A 14,624-nucleotide genomic window follows, 5' to 3' on the forward strand; every position below is an offset into this window, starting at 1 on the left:
AGACTGCCACATTTTAGACAGTTAATTAAATAGTAGGTCTCATCCTGGTGTTTTATAACAGTGTTAAGGTAACTGAACTTCTCTAACAGTCAAAACAAGCAAATTTGTAGTAAACACTGCCATAAAAATAAACTCGTTATTTTTAAACTTGCTCTATCAGAAAGCATGGCATTATAGATAGCACTGTATAACAAATTTCTCTTCTTATCTGTTTTGCATTAGTCCTACTGTTGACAAACAAAGACGAAGTTTTACCAACATATTCATGACAGTTTGAACACATTGTTTACTTTAGTTGCCCACTTTGTTTATTTCATTTGCCCATTATGTTTATTTTGATTTCTTTGAAGGTGAAGAACCTTCAAAAACAATATTTCATGTCAGAAGCTTCAAGATTCATATATTCTTAATCTCATACAAACTAATGTTTTATCTATATACCAGTAGACAGTATGACATTTTCTTCTTTGTATTCATTCTGTTACTTGGTCAGTAAGTTGGTTGGAGCAAACAGTTCCACATTTCTTAACAAAGTAGTATATGGCAACCAGTGTATGAGTGTTTATTCAATCTGTTGTAATTTGTTTATAGGTTTGAAAGTCACATTAATTTACATAAAATCTGTTATCTTTACTATAAATAAAGAATGTCTAGTTTGGTAGTTCACTGCCCTGGTGGAATGTTCAGAAATAAAAGAATGTATAGTTTGGTAGTTCACTGCTCTGGTGGAATGTTCAGAAAAATGTCTGATGTCAGACCTGATGTAAGAAGTCTGTGATTGAAGGTGTTTGAACTCTATAGCTACACCTGACCAGCGTCATTGACTATTGTACCTTCAAAATGGGTATTGTTGTCTGGTCTCTTTATAACAAGGGGTGTGTCAGAGCAGTAGTTCTCTTGTCAGACAGAATCATTGTTAGTTACTTTTTTACAGTACAATACTTAGACATTACAGGAGTAAGTGATGTTTGAATCATGTACATCATATAATATGTCTCCCCTGAATCTCGTGTATCATTACACTGGCATCAGTTATTATGATCTGGAAGGTCAGAGCAGGATATCTATATGTTTTCTTTGCTTTGTATATCTTCACTATATCTACAAATATACAGATGTTCTTGGTAGTTTTACATGAGTATATCCCATGCCAATCTTTTACATGATTTTGTCAGTGATTGACCCCACAAGTAGCACTGTTTTTCTATGAGGCGAGTTGTGATATAGGCCAGATTTCGTCCCGTAGGAGCTAACATTTAGCTTAGTAATTTCTAATCAGTGCTTTTCTTTTTTCTTGATTTATGATGGAGCAAGTTGTATGGGCAAGATAATGACCCCTAAGGGCATACACCATGATATGTGAAACTATTTTTGTATGGATTTTGCTGGCATAGTAATAAGGAGAAGAAGTCTTGTAAAATGAACCTTAAATGGATCTTTCCACTGATACGTATTATTATGAGAAAGCCCTAAAATGAGTACCCAGCAATATTTCTACAAAAGGAACTCTTTAAGTTAACGGAAAACTTGATGGCTTTGTGGTATATGTACTACTTACATTAACAAATGCTGTTAATGATTTTTTTTCTAAGATTGAATCCACTCAACTTTGCTAATCAATTTATAATTCTCCAACTTAGCTCTGCCATACTCACTTGTTACTCACAGCTTTCACCTACCCCCTTTTGATCTGTATCTGGAGTAATCATTAGCCTATTTAAGCTTTAAGTTGTCCAGGACCCTTGTTTGTGATAGACACTTTAAGGAATTTATTTATCTATTATTTCAGGATCAAATTCTTACTTCAAACCATGTCATATTATCATACCATTGCAGTATTATGAAATGCTGATGTTAGGAACTTCATGAAAGTACTGACATACCAAAGTCATCATTCCACAAGAAGTGTTCTTAACTTCAGAATCTCATTTATTTCTGTATGAAATGCATTTTTTCTCATTGACCCCTTGTGATTTTAAATGTAAATAAACACACAGGTCTGACTTATTTGAAACAGTTACAACATGTTTACTTACATCTAAGATTGCCTAAGAATTTTACTGATAGTTGAGGGTAAATAATCCTTTAGTATTTTGGCATCATTGCAAATAAATTGTGTTTGATTAGAAATTCAGACAGAAAATATATTATTGTTGGGTGCACATGATATTCCTTCAGCCAAAAATCTTGGGTCTTTGATAGGCAAATTTTAAAAATTTAGAGATTATAAATAGATAGCTGTTGAACTAATTCTTATGTAGGCCGTCCTTATTGTACTTATTGGTTTTCATTGTTTATTGCCAAAGATAATACTTACTCATCCATTTAGTATAACTCACTCTTTAAATAATAATCAGTCTGAAGAATAACTCTAGCCTATGATGACATGCATAGTTATGATTTAGGTGTCTGTTGTAGTAGGATTTAGTTATGAATTGGTGGAGAGTAGAGATATAGTTTACATATTAAAAAATGAAAAAAAATATTTCAGTGCAATTATTTATAAAGAGGTTGAAAGCCATTTTATGATATTTGCACATTGTCAACATTTTTGCTACACTGTACAGGAATGTAATTCAGTAGAATTGACCAGTTTGTCATAAATTCTTTTTCATTTGAACTGTCCATTTTAACTCTGTATTTGTCAGCTGACGACAAAGGTAAACAACAAGGTATTCGTCCAACCTTCACCACTAAACCAGCCATTAAACAGGTTGGAGAGAAGATTGTTTTTGACTGTAAACTTACTGCCGACCCTAAGCCCACAATCACATGGTTGAAAGGAACACAGCAACTTAAAGATGGTGACCGCTACAAAATGATCTTGACAGGCGACAAAAACAACTACAATGTTTCCATGGAAATTGATAAGGCTGGAAAAGATGATGGCGGAGAATATAAATGTGTCGCTAAAAATAGCTTGGGAGACAGCACTGCAACCATCACTCTCAATTTTGAAGGTACTTAGCCATTTGTTTTTTTTGTTGTTTTTTTTTCAGTACAGCCTGAAAACAGTTAGGTATGAAGGCAAACAAAAATAAATTTTGTATCTGTATCAGCGAAATGCCAACTTGATTGTCATTAAATGAAGTTGATTTGTTTCTTATTTTACTTAAATAAATGGTTGAAGTAAAATGAACCTACACAATTGAAAGTTAATTTTCCCAATGAACAAAGATTGCCTCCACAAGGAATATTTCACTTTCAATCCAGATTGTTGCATATCGATTCTTCTTCAGTCTCGAGGGGATTACAAGATTTCTCCACTGGTGATAGTTAAATTTTAGATTTCGACCCACAAGGATCTGTTTCTCAATGAAATCTCAGAAATGTAAAATGGCGGGAAAACCACAAAAATTTAATCACTGCTTAGTGCTTAAAATATCATGTGATTTTTAATCACCAGCTTAGAATGGGAGAAATGTATGTTTGACCTCGCCATGTAGTCATTTTATTTTTCATCCATTGGCATCCTTTATATACATGTACTTTGAATCCTTTATTTTACAGCTAAGGGTAAGATTATTGCTTTCATGTACTGTCACTATGTCAGCAGATAAATTCTAATTTGATGGTTCTATATGATTTCATTAACTTGCTTTATGGGCCATCCAAACACCTTCACAGTATGTGATCAGCAAGAATAACCTGTCTTATTAATAGAAACTAATACATTAAAGTAAATAAATATAAAATTAATCAGATTTATGAATTATTAACCCCTAAACACATAACACTTCTGTATTTTTTTCTGATCATTTTTTTCTTGGTACCAAATTAATTTTGCCTATACCTTCAAGTAATAATTTGTTCTAAAAATAACATGTCCCTAGGTTCTATGCCAGTCCTAACCAAATGAATGCTTTAATCAATCCATGCTTTTTTGTACCTGTAATACTGTTACCACAACCAATTTTAAGCCTTATTTCCTTTTTGGTTATATATATTTCAGTTTAACATAGATAGTCTATAGCTACCTTCTTTATCATTATTTCTATTTTATTATATGCACATTCTTCTCATCAACATAATGTCTTCAATTCTTAGTAGATGTTTTATTAATTTCTGGAACCCTTGTTATTTTTGTGCATTTGTTTTGTGTTTTTATTGGGACAAAATTAAATGACTGACATGTTGATTCTTGTCTCTTTTTTAGGTGCCAAGAAACCACCGTAAGTATAATAATCTTGTTTGTGTAAAACTACAGAAACCACCATATAGCAGATACATTTTTTGGCAATTTCCACAGGGTGCTGATTTTGTCGTATTTTAGCAATCTATCAAAAAAACACCAAAATAAATTCTGTGAAATATTTACTCTGAGTTCATTGTGCTCCACTTATCACTACTTATCATCCTAAAAAAAGTTCTTTCACATTAGTTATTGATGTGAAATTGTTTTAAGTTCAGTCTCTAAGTAGTCATATCAAGCTGTTTTCTTCAAAGCATTTTATTCTTAAGAATACTGATCTGTATTTTCTTTATTTTAGAGCTGAAGGTAAAGCTCCACAGTTTTTAGCCAAGCCAGTAATTAAGCAGGAGAAGGCCAATCTTGTAATGACCTGTAATCTAGAAGCTAAACCACAACCTAACATCAAATGGTTTCAGGGCTCTACTGAACTGAAGGATGGGGGAAGATACGAACTTAAACTGGTCCCTTCACCAGGAAAAGCTGATAGTTATACTGCTACACTCAATATCAAGGTAGGGCTTAAATTCATGTTTTAATTATTTTTTTTCTCTAAAGGAGGTTGATTTAAAATATACTTGCAGCTTTGAACATCTGTATTCCTAGTTTTAATTAGAAGTTCATATAAACTTGACTCATGAAGATAACACTTTCCACAGGTATTTTTCTGATAGTTCTTCTGGTGTATTTTGATGCCAGATAATGCCATATATCTATAAATAATAATTATGAATCTTAATACTACATAATCCTTCACTCCCCCACATGATGCATAGATAGTACATTGGCACTGATATCTAGTTACATGGTGTACAGTGGTATTAGAATTATATTTGGTAGAGGTGTAGAACATCTGTCAAGTGCCAAGAGTACATTTTATGTTTAGAGGCTTTAAATCAAAGATTAAAAACACATTCTGATATAATCTAAGAGTGGAATAATGTTTGGAATCTTATACCTTTTGAACTATTCACAAAGAAGAATTTTATATAAGTTAGGATGAAAACTGTTTTTACATTGATGAGCAGACAGAGTAAATGTCATCTCAAATTATTTTTCTCCATCAAACCATTGGTTGTGATCAGTTTAAGTGGAAGGATGCACTGAAAAGTCTCTTTGGTTAATTCCATGTGATCTACACCTATTGGAGTACAGACAAGGTTCTCCAGTTGAGTGTGAACTTGTAAATTACCATCTTTCATGTGAGATGAACTAAGTCATAGTTAGGATCAAGTTTGAATTATAGATGACCACAAAAATGTAAACTAAGTACCTTAACACTTGATTTTTGAATAAATTCTGGTATCTGATGTACACCATCATCCTTAATCATGTTCTGATACTTTTATAAGATTCCAATGAGATTTGGTTATCAGACATATCAACGAAAACTCCTCTATAAATCATGAAATTGGAGCCAATCTTTACATCAAACAAGATAGGTGCATGTACATATTGTTATAAGTGCATTCTACCAATTTCATGGTTCCTGCAAGAGTCTTTCATCTTCATGAATTCACATTGTTTATGTTTTTAGAAACAGTTGAGCTTAAGTTCTGTCAATCAATTATTTGTAAAAGCAGTCTTTGTGTACTTTACATATATTATTTGTTTTCATCTTTCAAAGAATTCTGTTCATATATAAGATCTTGCCATGAATTGTTAGCCCATTTTGATTTTGAATGAATATTGCTGTATGTTTCATGAGTAGCATAGGTAAAAATATTTAAAGATAGATAGTTAAACCAAAATGAGAGAACCAACTGAGTGATATTAATATATATGAAATATATAAAATATATTTTATTATTTTATTCTTGAGCTAAAAGGTTAATTTTTTAAAAAAAATTGGAGTGAACAAATTTCTATAATTTAAAGGTTTGATAACTTTTCACAAAATGCCATTTCATTAAGATACACAATATTTGAAAAGTTACTGAAATAATACTAGTATCTAGAAGTGAGGAGCTGTACACTGAGACGTAATTTTGATGCTTTATAGTAATATGGAAGAAGGAGTTTTGGCTTTTAAACCATTATATTTTTATTACTTTTCAAAACTTGGCATAAAAAGATGCATTCCAAGTTTGACACTTTCAATTCTCTGCCTTTCACAATATAACCAAACCAATTGAACTTGCTAAAACATGTATACAGATTGTGAATTAATTGGTAAACAATTCAATTTGATTTTGGACGTAAGAGAAGGCAGGTGCACTGTTTGTGCATGTGGTAAAGTAGTCGTTTAAAACAGGTGCAGTAAAGATTCATATACTCTGACACTCAAAGGAACTTATGATGTTTTATGTTATATTAAAATATTTCAATGACGTCAGTTGTTAAAACCAGTCTACATTTTTGTCATTTATTTTTATTTAAGAATTTTTATGTTTAATCTAATTTATTTCTGCTGATTAAATTGATGACTATGCAGATAAAAAGATGTTTTAAGTCAAGTTTCTTCACTGTGGTGATGAAAGAATGCAACTTTTCTTGTTTAATCTTCAAATGTTTACTAATAGATTCAAGTACATTTTGTATTGATATATCCTAAAATATTTTGTATGTCATTATTTAAGTCACAACCCACTTAAAAAATAAACGTTATCATATCCACTTATTCTCTGCTGAAAGACAGAGACTGTTTTCTATTTTTTGTATAAATCCTTGAATATAAAAATAGGAGATGTGGAATGATTGCCAATGGGACAGTCATCCACCAAAACCCAAGCAACAAACAATTATATTTCTTGAAGACATGTTCTCAAAAAATTCAATGTTATGATATAAATCTGACTCCTCCTTCCTTATTAAGTTAATAACATTTGAAGTTATTTGATTCTTCTTAAACAAATGCTTACCTTGACCTTGACCATGACCTTGACCCTAACAACCTCCTGGTAAGATAAGTAATCCTCCTACACCAGTATCATATATCAAACAAATGCATTAGTTACAGAGATCTTGTATTTCATGGCTTGTTTTCTACAGATAATTTTCTCTTTGTTTTTTTTTTTTTGTTTGTTTTCCTTCTTGGTTTATTTTCCAGTATTTTTGTACCTATTTTTTCCCATCAAAGAAATTCATTCAGTCTGTATTTACACTATGAGTTAGGGAAAAGGCTGGTAACTACTAGTAAGAATCAAACTAGTGTTGAGAGGATTTGAAAATACTATATATCTATATTTTTTTAAAAAGAAGTTAATTTGTTTTATGGTTTTGTTAGATGTCTGTGATTAGCTGCTTTACTCACTGTCAGCTGCAATCTGTTGCAATAACAAGGATGTATTGAAATTAATTTGAAGTTTTTAAAGTAGGGAAAGAAACCTCACATCTCTTGAAAGTACCTCAATCATGGTTAGTGTGACTTGAAATGTCTTTGGTGGCAAAATTCAAATTTAAAGCATTAATAGTGGATAAAAATTCTGCTGTTAGTTCATAATTTACCCTAAAATTTTGATAATTTCATAAATATTTATAAGCAGCATAGTTTTGCTGGATCTAACCGAGCTTGCTATGATGCAGAGATAGTCTAAGTATAATAAAGGCAGACTATCTATATATCATATACACTGATAACAGTAGTTATTTCTTCTCAAATCTAGCAATTCATAAAAAAATGAATAATAGTGCATGGTTATGTAATTGCTAAGAATAGATATGGTATGGACATATGGTTAATTCATTAGATAATATTTCTATATAATTAGCATGAAGTTTCTCTCTTCTCCTTATCTATCTGATGGTTTATAATGCATCAGTGAGTTTTGTAGCTAAGAGATGAATTCCAGTGGTTGATATGTTTTTCATGTTTATATTGCCTTAAAATATTAAACAAATTTTATGCATTTCTGAAAGTATAGGTCCTATGGTTTTGGTTGAAGTCCTTTCTACATGTCATTGAAACAAGTGTAATGATTTCTACTGTTGGTAGGAAAAATTGATAAGGTTTTCTGGTATCATTGCATTTATGGCAAATATGAAAGTTGCAAACTATTATTCTGTGAGCATCATTGAATTGATATTGGAGTGAAAGATAAGTTTTCCTCTGAAAGAAGTATAATGCTCTAAGTAATATCTGCATATTGTAATCAATATGATATGAGCAGGTAACTTGCCAGTATAACTAATGTCTTCCATACCATGTGTGAAATTTGTAAAACAGTAATTGCTGATGTTTTAAATACCAAAAAATATCTGTCAAAAGCCTGTAATAACTACTTCCTGCCAATCCTTGATGCTATTAACAGCTTCTCATAAACAGTGTAAACTCAAACTCTTGGATGATGTGGAAAAATTACTACACTTTTGTACATTGTGATTGATATGATGTTCATGTTGGTTGAGAGAAAGTGGAGGTTTATACAGACAGCACAGTGATAATGAATCTAACTTTAAACCAATGTTTGTGTATGGTCTCTTCAGACATATAATTATTAATCTACATGCAAAGATTTTTTTCTTACTCTTTTGATTTTTTTTTATTCTGAAGGAGAGATGTACTGTTTTACCCTTGTCCTTGTGTCTGTATGTAATATATTTTTTTCTGTCACAGTTTTCTCAGCAATTTCTCATCACAGTGGCTTGAAATGTCAACATATTCTTCTATATGTATGCCATATGATGGGATATATATTAGGAAAAAATTGACAACTTCCTATTTACTGAGTACTTTGTTTACTTTCCTTATATGATGTGTTTGATGGATATTTCTATTGAACAATCATTCATAGATTTCTTGTTTTTAGAATAATACAGGTCAGGTTAGTTTGTCTTCATATTTGTTTATATACTTAATGCTAACATTTTTGGGTTGTTTTTCAATAATTTATCTTTGTGTTCTGTTTTGTTTGCTGGAAGATATTTGTTGCATCAGTGGATCAATGACTCATTGTACTCCACTGGACAATGAAACACTGAATCATTATACAGTATCAACATCATTATCAGTATTTTTTTCCTCAAGTAAGCATTCTTGAAAGTTTCTTGTTTCAATCTTTTCTTTGTGTTGTCCTGATATTTTAGTAATAAGCATACCATTGCATAATTCTGAACACTTCTACAGGATAAGCAGATTGTAAATTTCTAGTAAGTATTCTGATATGTACATTAAATCCTATCAAATCGGTAAGTTAATGGAGAAAGCAAGGAGGGGGCATGAAGGTTACACAAGCAAGACACAATTTTTATGGATTTTTTGTGTAATTTATGGATGATGTTGCAAATTAGCTGCAATATCTATGTTATTAAATGACTTGCAGGAATCCAATTTGTGTTCATGTGGTTGTAAATTTAATATAACTGCTTAGAAACAATGTCATTGGTGCCAGGATTTGAAGATGAAAAATCTTGTCTTTTATTTACAAAGATAACTGTTATAGAAAGTATGGTAGATAGATTGATTGGTTCATGGTTTTATCTCATATTCATCTTGATATCACTCATAACACAACCAACACCCCAGGACTTAGGAATTTATTGTGTTTTGATAAATGTTAAGTTTAGTGAGTTTATTTAAACAAAACAAAAACAAAAAAAATAAGTTGGATAATGTTTGGTTTATTTAGATTTCATGGTGAAAGACATCAAATTATCTGGTCTTAATAAATATGTTTGAATAGAATTATAAGTGTCTTTAAACTTGAAAATGTCAGTTTTATCTTTCCTCCCCCTCTCTCTTACTTGGTGCTCAGGTCTATGTGATAAGGACAATTAACCTATGAAAGTTGACAACTGATTCAAGTCACCTGCATGCCAGTAATTTTAGGTCAACGGTCAACATGAATATTTTAATGTATTCTATATCATATACTCTATTTTCCTGTTGATAAATATTTCATACAAAAATACTTTGACTTTATTTATTGGCTACAGTTTTGTCATTATAATTGTTCTGAATTCCAGCCTTGGTTTATTGAGAACAGTTTACCAGACTGAAGAATAATAGCACTCACAAGACACGACAATGGAGAAGTTATTTCCGATTGCTTTTGCTGGAATTTAAATCAAATTAGTGTCTATGTCAAAATGCTAATAAGCCTTGAAATGTATTTTATATCTTTGGCGGAAATTAGATTGCTTAACTTCAACAAAAACAACATCAATGAAATTTACAATCCTTACTTAAATTAGATTTTAAAAGTTATTTTTGTAATGCTATTTCAGTTCTTGATTATTTTCCAGGTTTCAACATAAATTTTGACATTTTATATCAAACAGCAGAATTTTAAGAAATGAACTAGTTTACAATCAAAAGAAATAAGATATATATTTGTTGATTTTATGGAATATAAGTTGGATACAAAGCAGTCAATGCCATTAAAATGAGCACCAGATATTTCAGAATATGATAACACCACCCTCTTCACATCAATGATAAGATACTATTTGTGTTTACCAAATTGCCACATTAAAACTTGGTAAATTTACATGTTGATTAAAAGCTAGGTGAAATTAGAAAGATACATGATCAGTCCTTGACAATAGATGTAACCTATGCCATCATTTAGATTTCTAGGATTTATTTAAATGTTTCTCTCTTGTGGAAAGTAAATATATAACAACTGTTGACTTTTCCGTGGATCCACCCAAACAGATTAAAAATCTCTAAGCCACGAAAACCCAGTGTGGCATCAATCGTTTATTGCTGTCACTATTATTTCTCTCTATTCAAACATTCAGGTCTGGTACAATACCCTTGATAGTAAGAGCAGAGTGGTTCTTTTAGATAATGCCATGGCCATGAACTAATACCTCTTTATAACTGCTAACATTATTCCATAGAACTGTACATTTCTTTATTGCATTACAGGATCCTAAACCAACTGATGGTGGATCATTTAAATGTACTGCCAGTAATGATTTTGGGGAATCAAATGCCAACATTACCCTGAACTTTCAAGGTCAGTTTATCTTACTTACATGTATCATTTTTATTAACTGCTTTTTTGATCATTCAGTTATTTACTCAAGTTTGGGCGTTGCTCGTTTGTCAAGTAGGGAAAATTAACTAATTGAAACTACAGTGAAAAAGTATTTGTAGTTCTGAAAGCGGCATGGAAGTTAGAAGAAAATGGTAAATTAGACCTGGTTACATCATAGTATTGTAAAGTAAGGCACTTAGGCTATTACAGAATAACAGTCTAGTATAATATAGGAGATGAAAGAAGATAAAACTAGCATAGTATCTTTGAAGAAGAGAGATTATATAATAAGTAGCATTTAGTTGGAATTTAGAAGACGTTTACTGCAATATTATCTTAGTATTCAGATTTTTTGTAAATAAATATTATTTATTAGCAATTTTATCAATTTTTTTGAAAGCATGATTTTAGTTCTTTTCAAACTTTCAACATCACTAATAGATAATAACAGATATCAGAGAAATTTAAAGAATTGCATGAAATTAATTAGTGTGATTTAATGGGATGCTTTAATAAGCTGATTATATTCTGTTAACTATTGTTTTGATGAACTCTCTTATTTGCAGTGGTTAAGAAAATTTTCGTAATAACTTTATTTCGCTACGAAAATTTTCCAACTGGTGAAAATGGTGAGAAATTTTGTTGTGACTAACTACTATCCAGAATGTATCAGTCATTCTGGACTGTCACTCATTGCTTTTTTCCTTATTTCCATGAAAACTGTTCCATACTATGTATTAATAATGTTAGTGGGCTATTATCTCAGCCATGGGTTTTAACTTGAATGAAGTTCTAAAGATAGTGGAGCTTTAATAATTTTTTATGTTCTATGAAATACATTTCATCTTTCTCAGTAAAAGTATAAATTATATGGGCCAGTTTTCATTCCATCATTTTGTCATTTTTTTCCTTTTTGTTTCAGTTTGCTCTTTCCATTGTTATAGAGTAGATCATTTCTGTTGAATTTTTTTCCTATTCTCTCCGGAAACAAGATATCTAAACACGTCCCAAACACAAGATACATATTTATTGTCCTTGTGAGAGTTTTCAGCCTTTCCTGTTATAACATATCATGCATTTCAACAACATCAACATTTACAATTCCTGATTTATCCATAATTTTGAACCTAATTGTTTATTACTCAATGGGCTTGTATATGTACAAATAATTTCATAGCTTAGGCTAAGTAGTTCATTGATCTCATAGCTTTCTAAGTGAAGAGATAACTGACTTTTTTACCTCAGTCACTTATGCTCATGCAACACAGTCTAAAAGATATCTCTAACATATCTATGTACATGTTGTAGGTTTATTTTGTAATGCTGCACTATTTTGATACAACATTTTACTTTGAAGTTGTACTTCTTGTCTCAGCTGTAAGAAGATGCTTAAATCTTAACTGCTGTTTAAAGTGTTAGTTAACACAATCATTCCTGTTCTGTTAACAAAGAGTTAAATTTACCCAACATTCCTGCAACTTGATTTTAGGCTTTAGATGATAATGTTGTGCTATATTTTATCACAATGTGATGGACATGGAGCTGAAAAAATAATACAAGGCATTCCTCTACAGTATTGAATGGCCAACCCAGACATTTATAATACACGGCCATTCTATACAGTATTGAATGGCCAACCCAGACATTTATAATACATGGCCATTCTCTACAGTATTGAATGGCCAACCCAGACATTTGTAGTACACGGCCATTCACTACAGTATTGAATGGCCAACCCAGACATCTAATGCACTTTAGTATATGAACATTAATTTCTGTAATAATTATTTCCTGTGTGAAAGTTTCTTCAGACATCATCTCATCTATCACAATGTTTACTTTAAACATTTGCCAAGATTTCATTGTTTTAGAAATAACTAGCACTTCATATATTACCACCTCATTCTTAAGTTATTAAATCATTCCAATGGCTGTAACTTCAGCCAAACTATTTCAAGTGCCTTTTAGGACTGCTATATACTGTTTATTGAAAGCATACCTCATTTTTGTAGTAGAATGGAGGTTATTGTGAATTGAACTATCAATTACTTATCAAGGAGACTATTTTAGGGAATTGAAGATAGTTGCATTCCTAGGTTTAAGCTTGAACACATTTAGCTTTGTTATATTTGGTATGCTGTCAATAACTCTTCTCCAAACTTAACACACTTAAAATGAAAGTTTATATATAGTTTATATTTTTCCCTATTATAGGAGCTCAGCAACAAGAAAAACCAGCTGAAGAAAAGGAAAAACCAGCTCCTCCAAAACAGGAGAAGAAAGGCACACCACCAACATTTATTGGCCAACCAGAAATCAAACAAGATGGCAAGAACTTGATAGTACATTGTAAATGTAAGGGTCAACCAAAACCCACATTTACATGGTCTAAAAATAAACTTCCATTGAAAGAGACGTTCAGGATAAAAACCAGAGTAGATGGAAAGGGAGAGGACTATGATATCTTCCTGGATCTTATTGTAAGTTAGTTATTGAAAGTTGATATTGTCATTTCATGTTTAGAGAACTAATTGGCCAAATATTGATAAAATTATGGGGTTGCCTAAAAGCAAAATTATTAGGATTGCAGTAGAAAACTGCAGAATTATTTTTATAATTTTTTTTTTACAACAGTACTACTTAATTCCCCACTCTGTTATCCCCCACAAAGTTATATGGGGGTGCTATATAAGAATCATTCTCTCTCTTTGTCCAGTTGCCTACATTTCTTGTGATTGCAACTCCTCTTCATCTGTTTGATGGATTTTATAGGAAAGTTTGACATCATATAAAGACGAAGGAAGAAGATTAATTTCCAGAGCCGGCATGGGAGATAGTCCTATTTAAGGGTTAAATATGATTAAAGTCCAGTTGAAGTTTGGGTTATTCTCTTTGTGAGCTTGCTGTCAATATTTCTATCTTTATTGTATCATAGTTTCATTATACATATTATTCCTATATTTTCTAGTTTTTACATGTATTTTATCTATTGGAGAAACTAGATATATTTCCATTGTAATGATAGTGTATATATTGTATATATTTTTGACTCTATAGAATGTAACCAAAACAGATGCTGGTGAATATAAAGTAGTAGCTAAGAATGAGTTTGGAGAAGGAAATGCTACTATCACAGTCAACTTGGATGAACCTAAGTATGTATCATCAAAAACTATATTTGTTACTGAGTAACATGACATTTGTCAAATACTTTGTAAAGAGTTAATATTGCAATACATCGAAAAACTTCCTTCTACATGTACTGAGTTTTATTATTTTTCTGATGGACAAAAATACCAGGTATGCATTACAGTTTCTGTCTCTATGAGTTGGAAATTGGAAACTGAAAAACATATGATTGAAATTTCTTTTTCTTCGCATAATCTTAAAAAACTATAATAAACATATGCTATTAACATATGAAAGCAAATGGAACACATGTATTTGCATATGATTTTATGCACATGTTTTTTTTTATAATTTTTTTTTGTCCTTAACATATTTTTTATGTG

The 14,624-nt window shown here is 31.1% G+C and overlaps 1 protein-coding gene across 1 annotated transcript in view; it reads left to right on the forward strand.

Annotated features, from left to right (window-relative positions):
- Positions 1-14,624, forward strand: part of LOC148608944 (twitchin-like) — a 98,066-nt gene that overhangs the window by 14,508 nt on the left and 68,934 nt on the right. The window contains exons 6-12 of the mRNA XM_088596119.1: positions 2,649-2,960; positions 4,157-4,172; positions 4,491-4,704; positions 11,001-11,091; positions 11,679-11,741; positions 13,327-13,592; positions 14,170-14,267. Coding sequence (XP_088452245.1) covers positions 2,649-2,960; positions 4,157-4,172; positions 4,491-4,704; positions 11,001-11,091; positions 11,679-11,741; positions 13,327-13,592; positions 14,170-14,267 — 1,060 coding nt within the window. The remainder of the gene's footprint in view (positions 1-2,648; positions 2,961-4,156; positions 4,173-4,490; positions 4,705-11,000; positions 11,092-11,678; positions 11,742-13,326; positions 13,593-14,169; positions 14,268-14,624) is intronic.

The sequence above is a fragment of the Perna viridis genome, chromosome 8 (genome assembly GCF_037379345.1).
Source record: "Perna viridis isolate PV_CMFRI_1.1 ecotype Kerala chromosome 8, ASM3737934v1, whole genome shotgun sequence".
Lineage (NCBI taxonomy): Eukaryota > Metazoa > Mollusca > Bivalvia > Mytilida > Mytilidae > Perna > Perna viridis.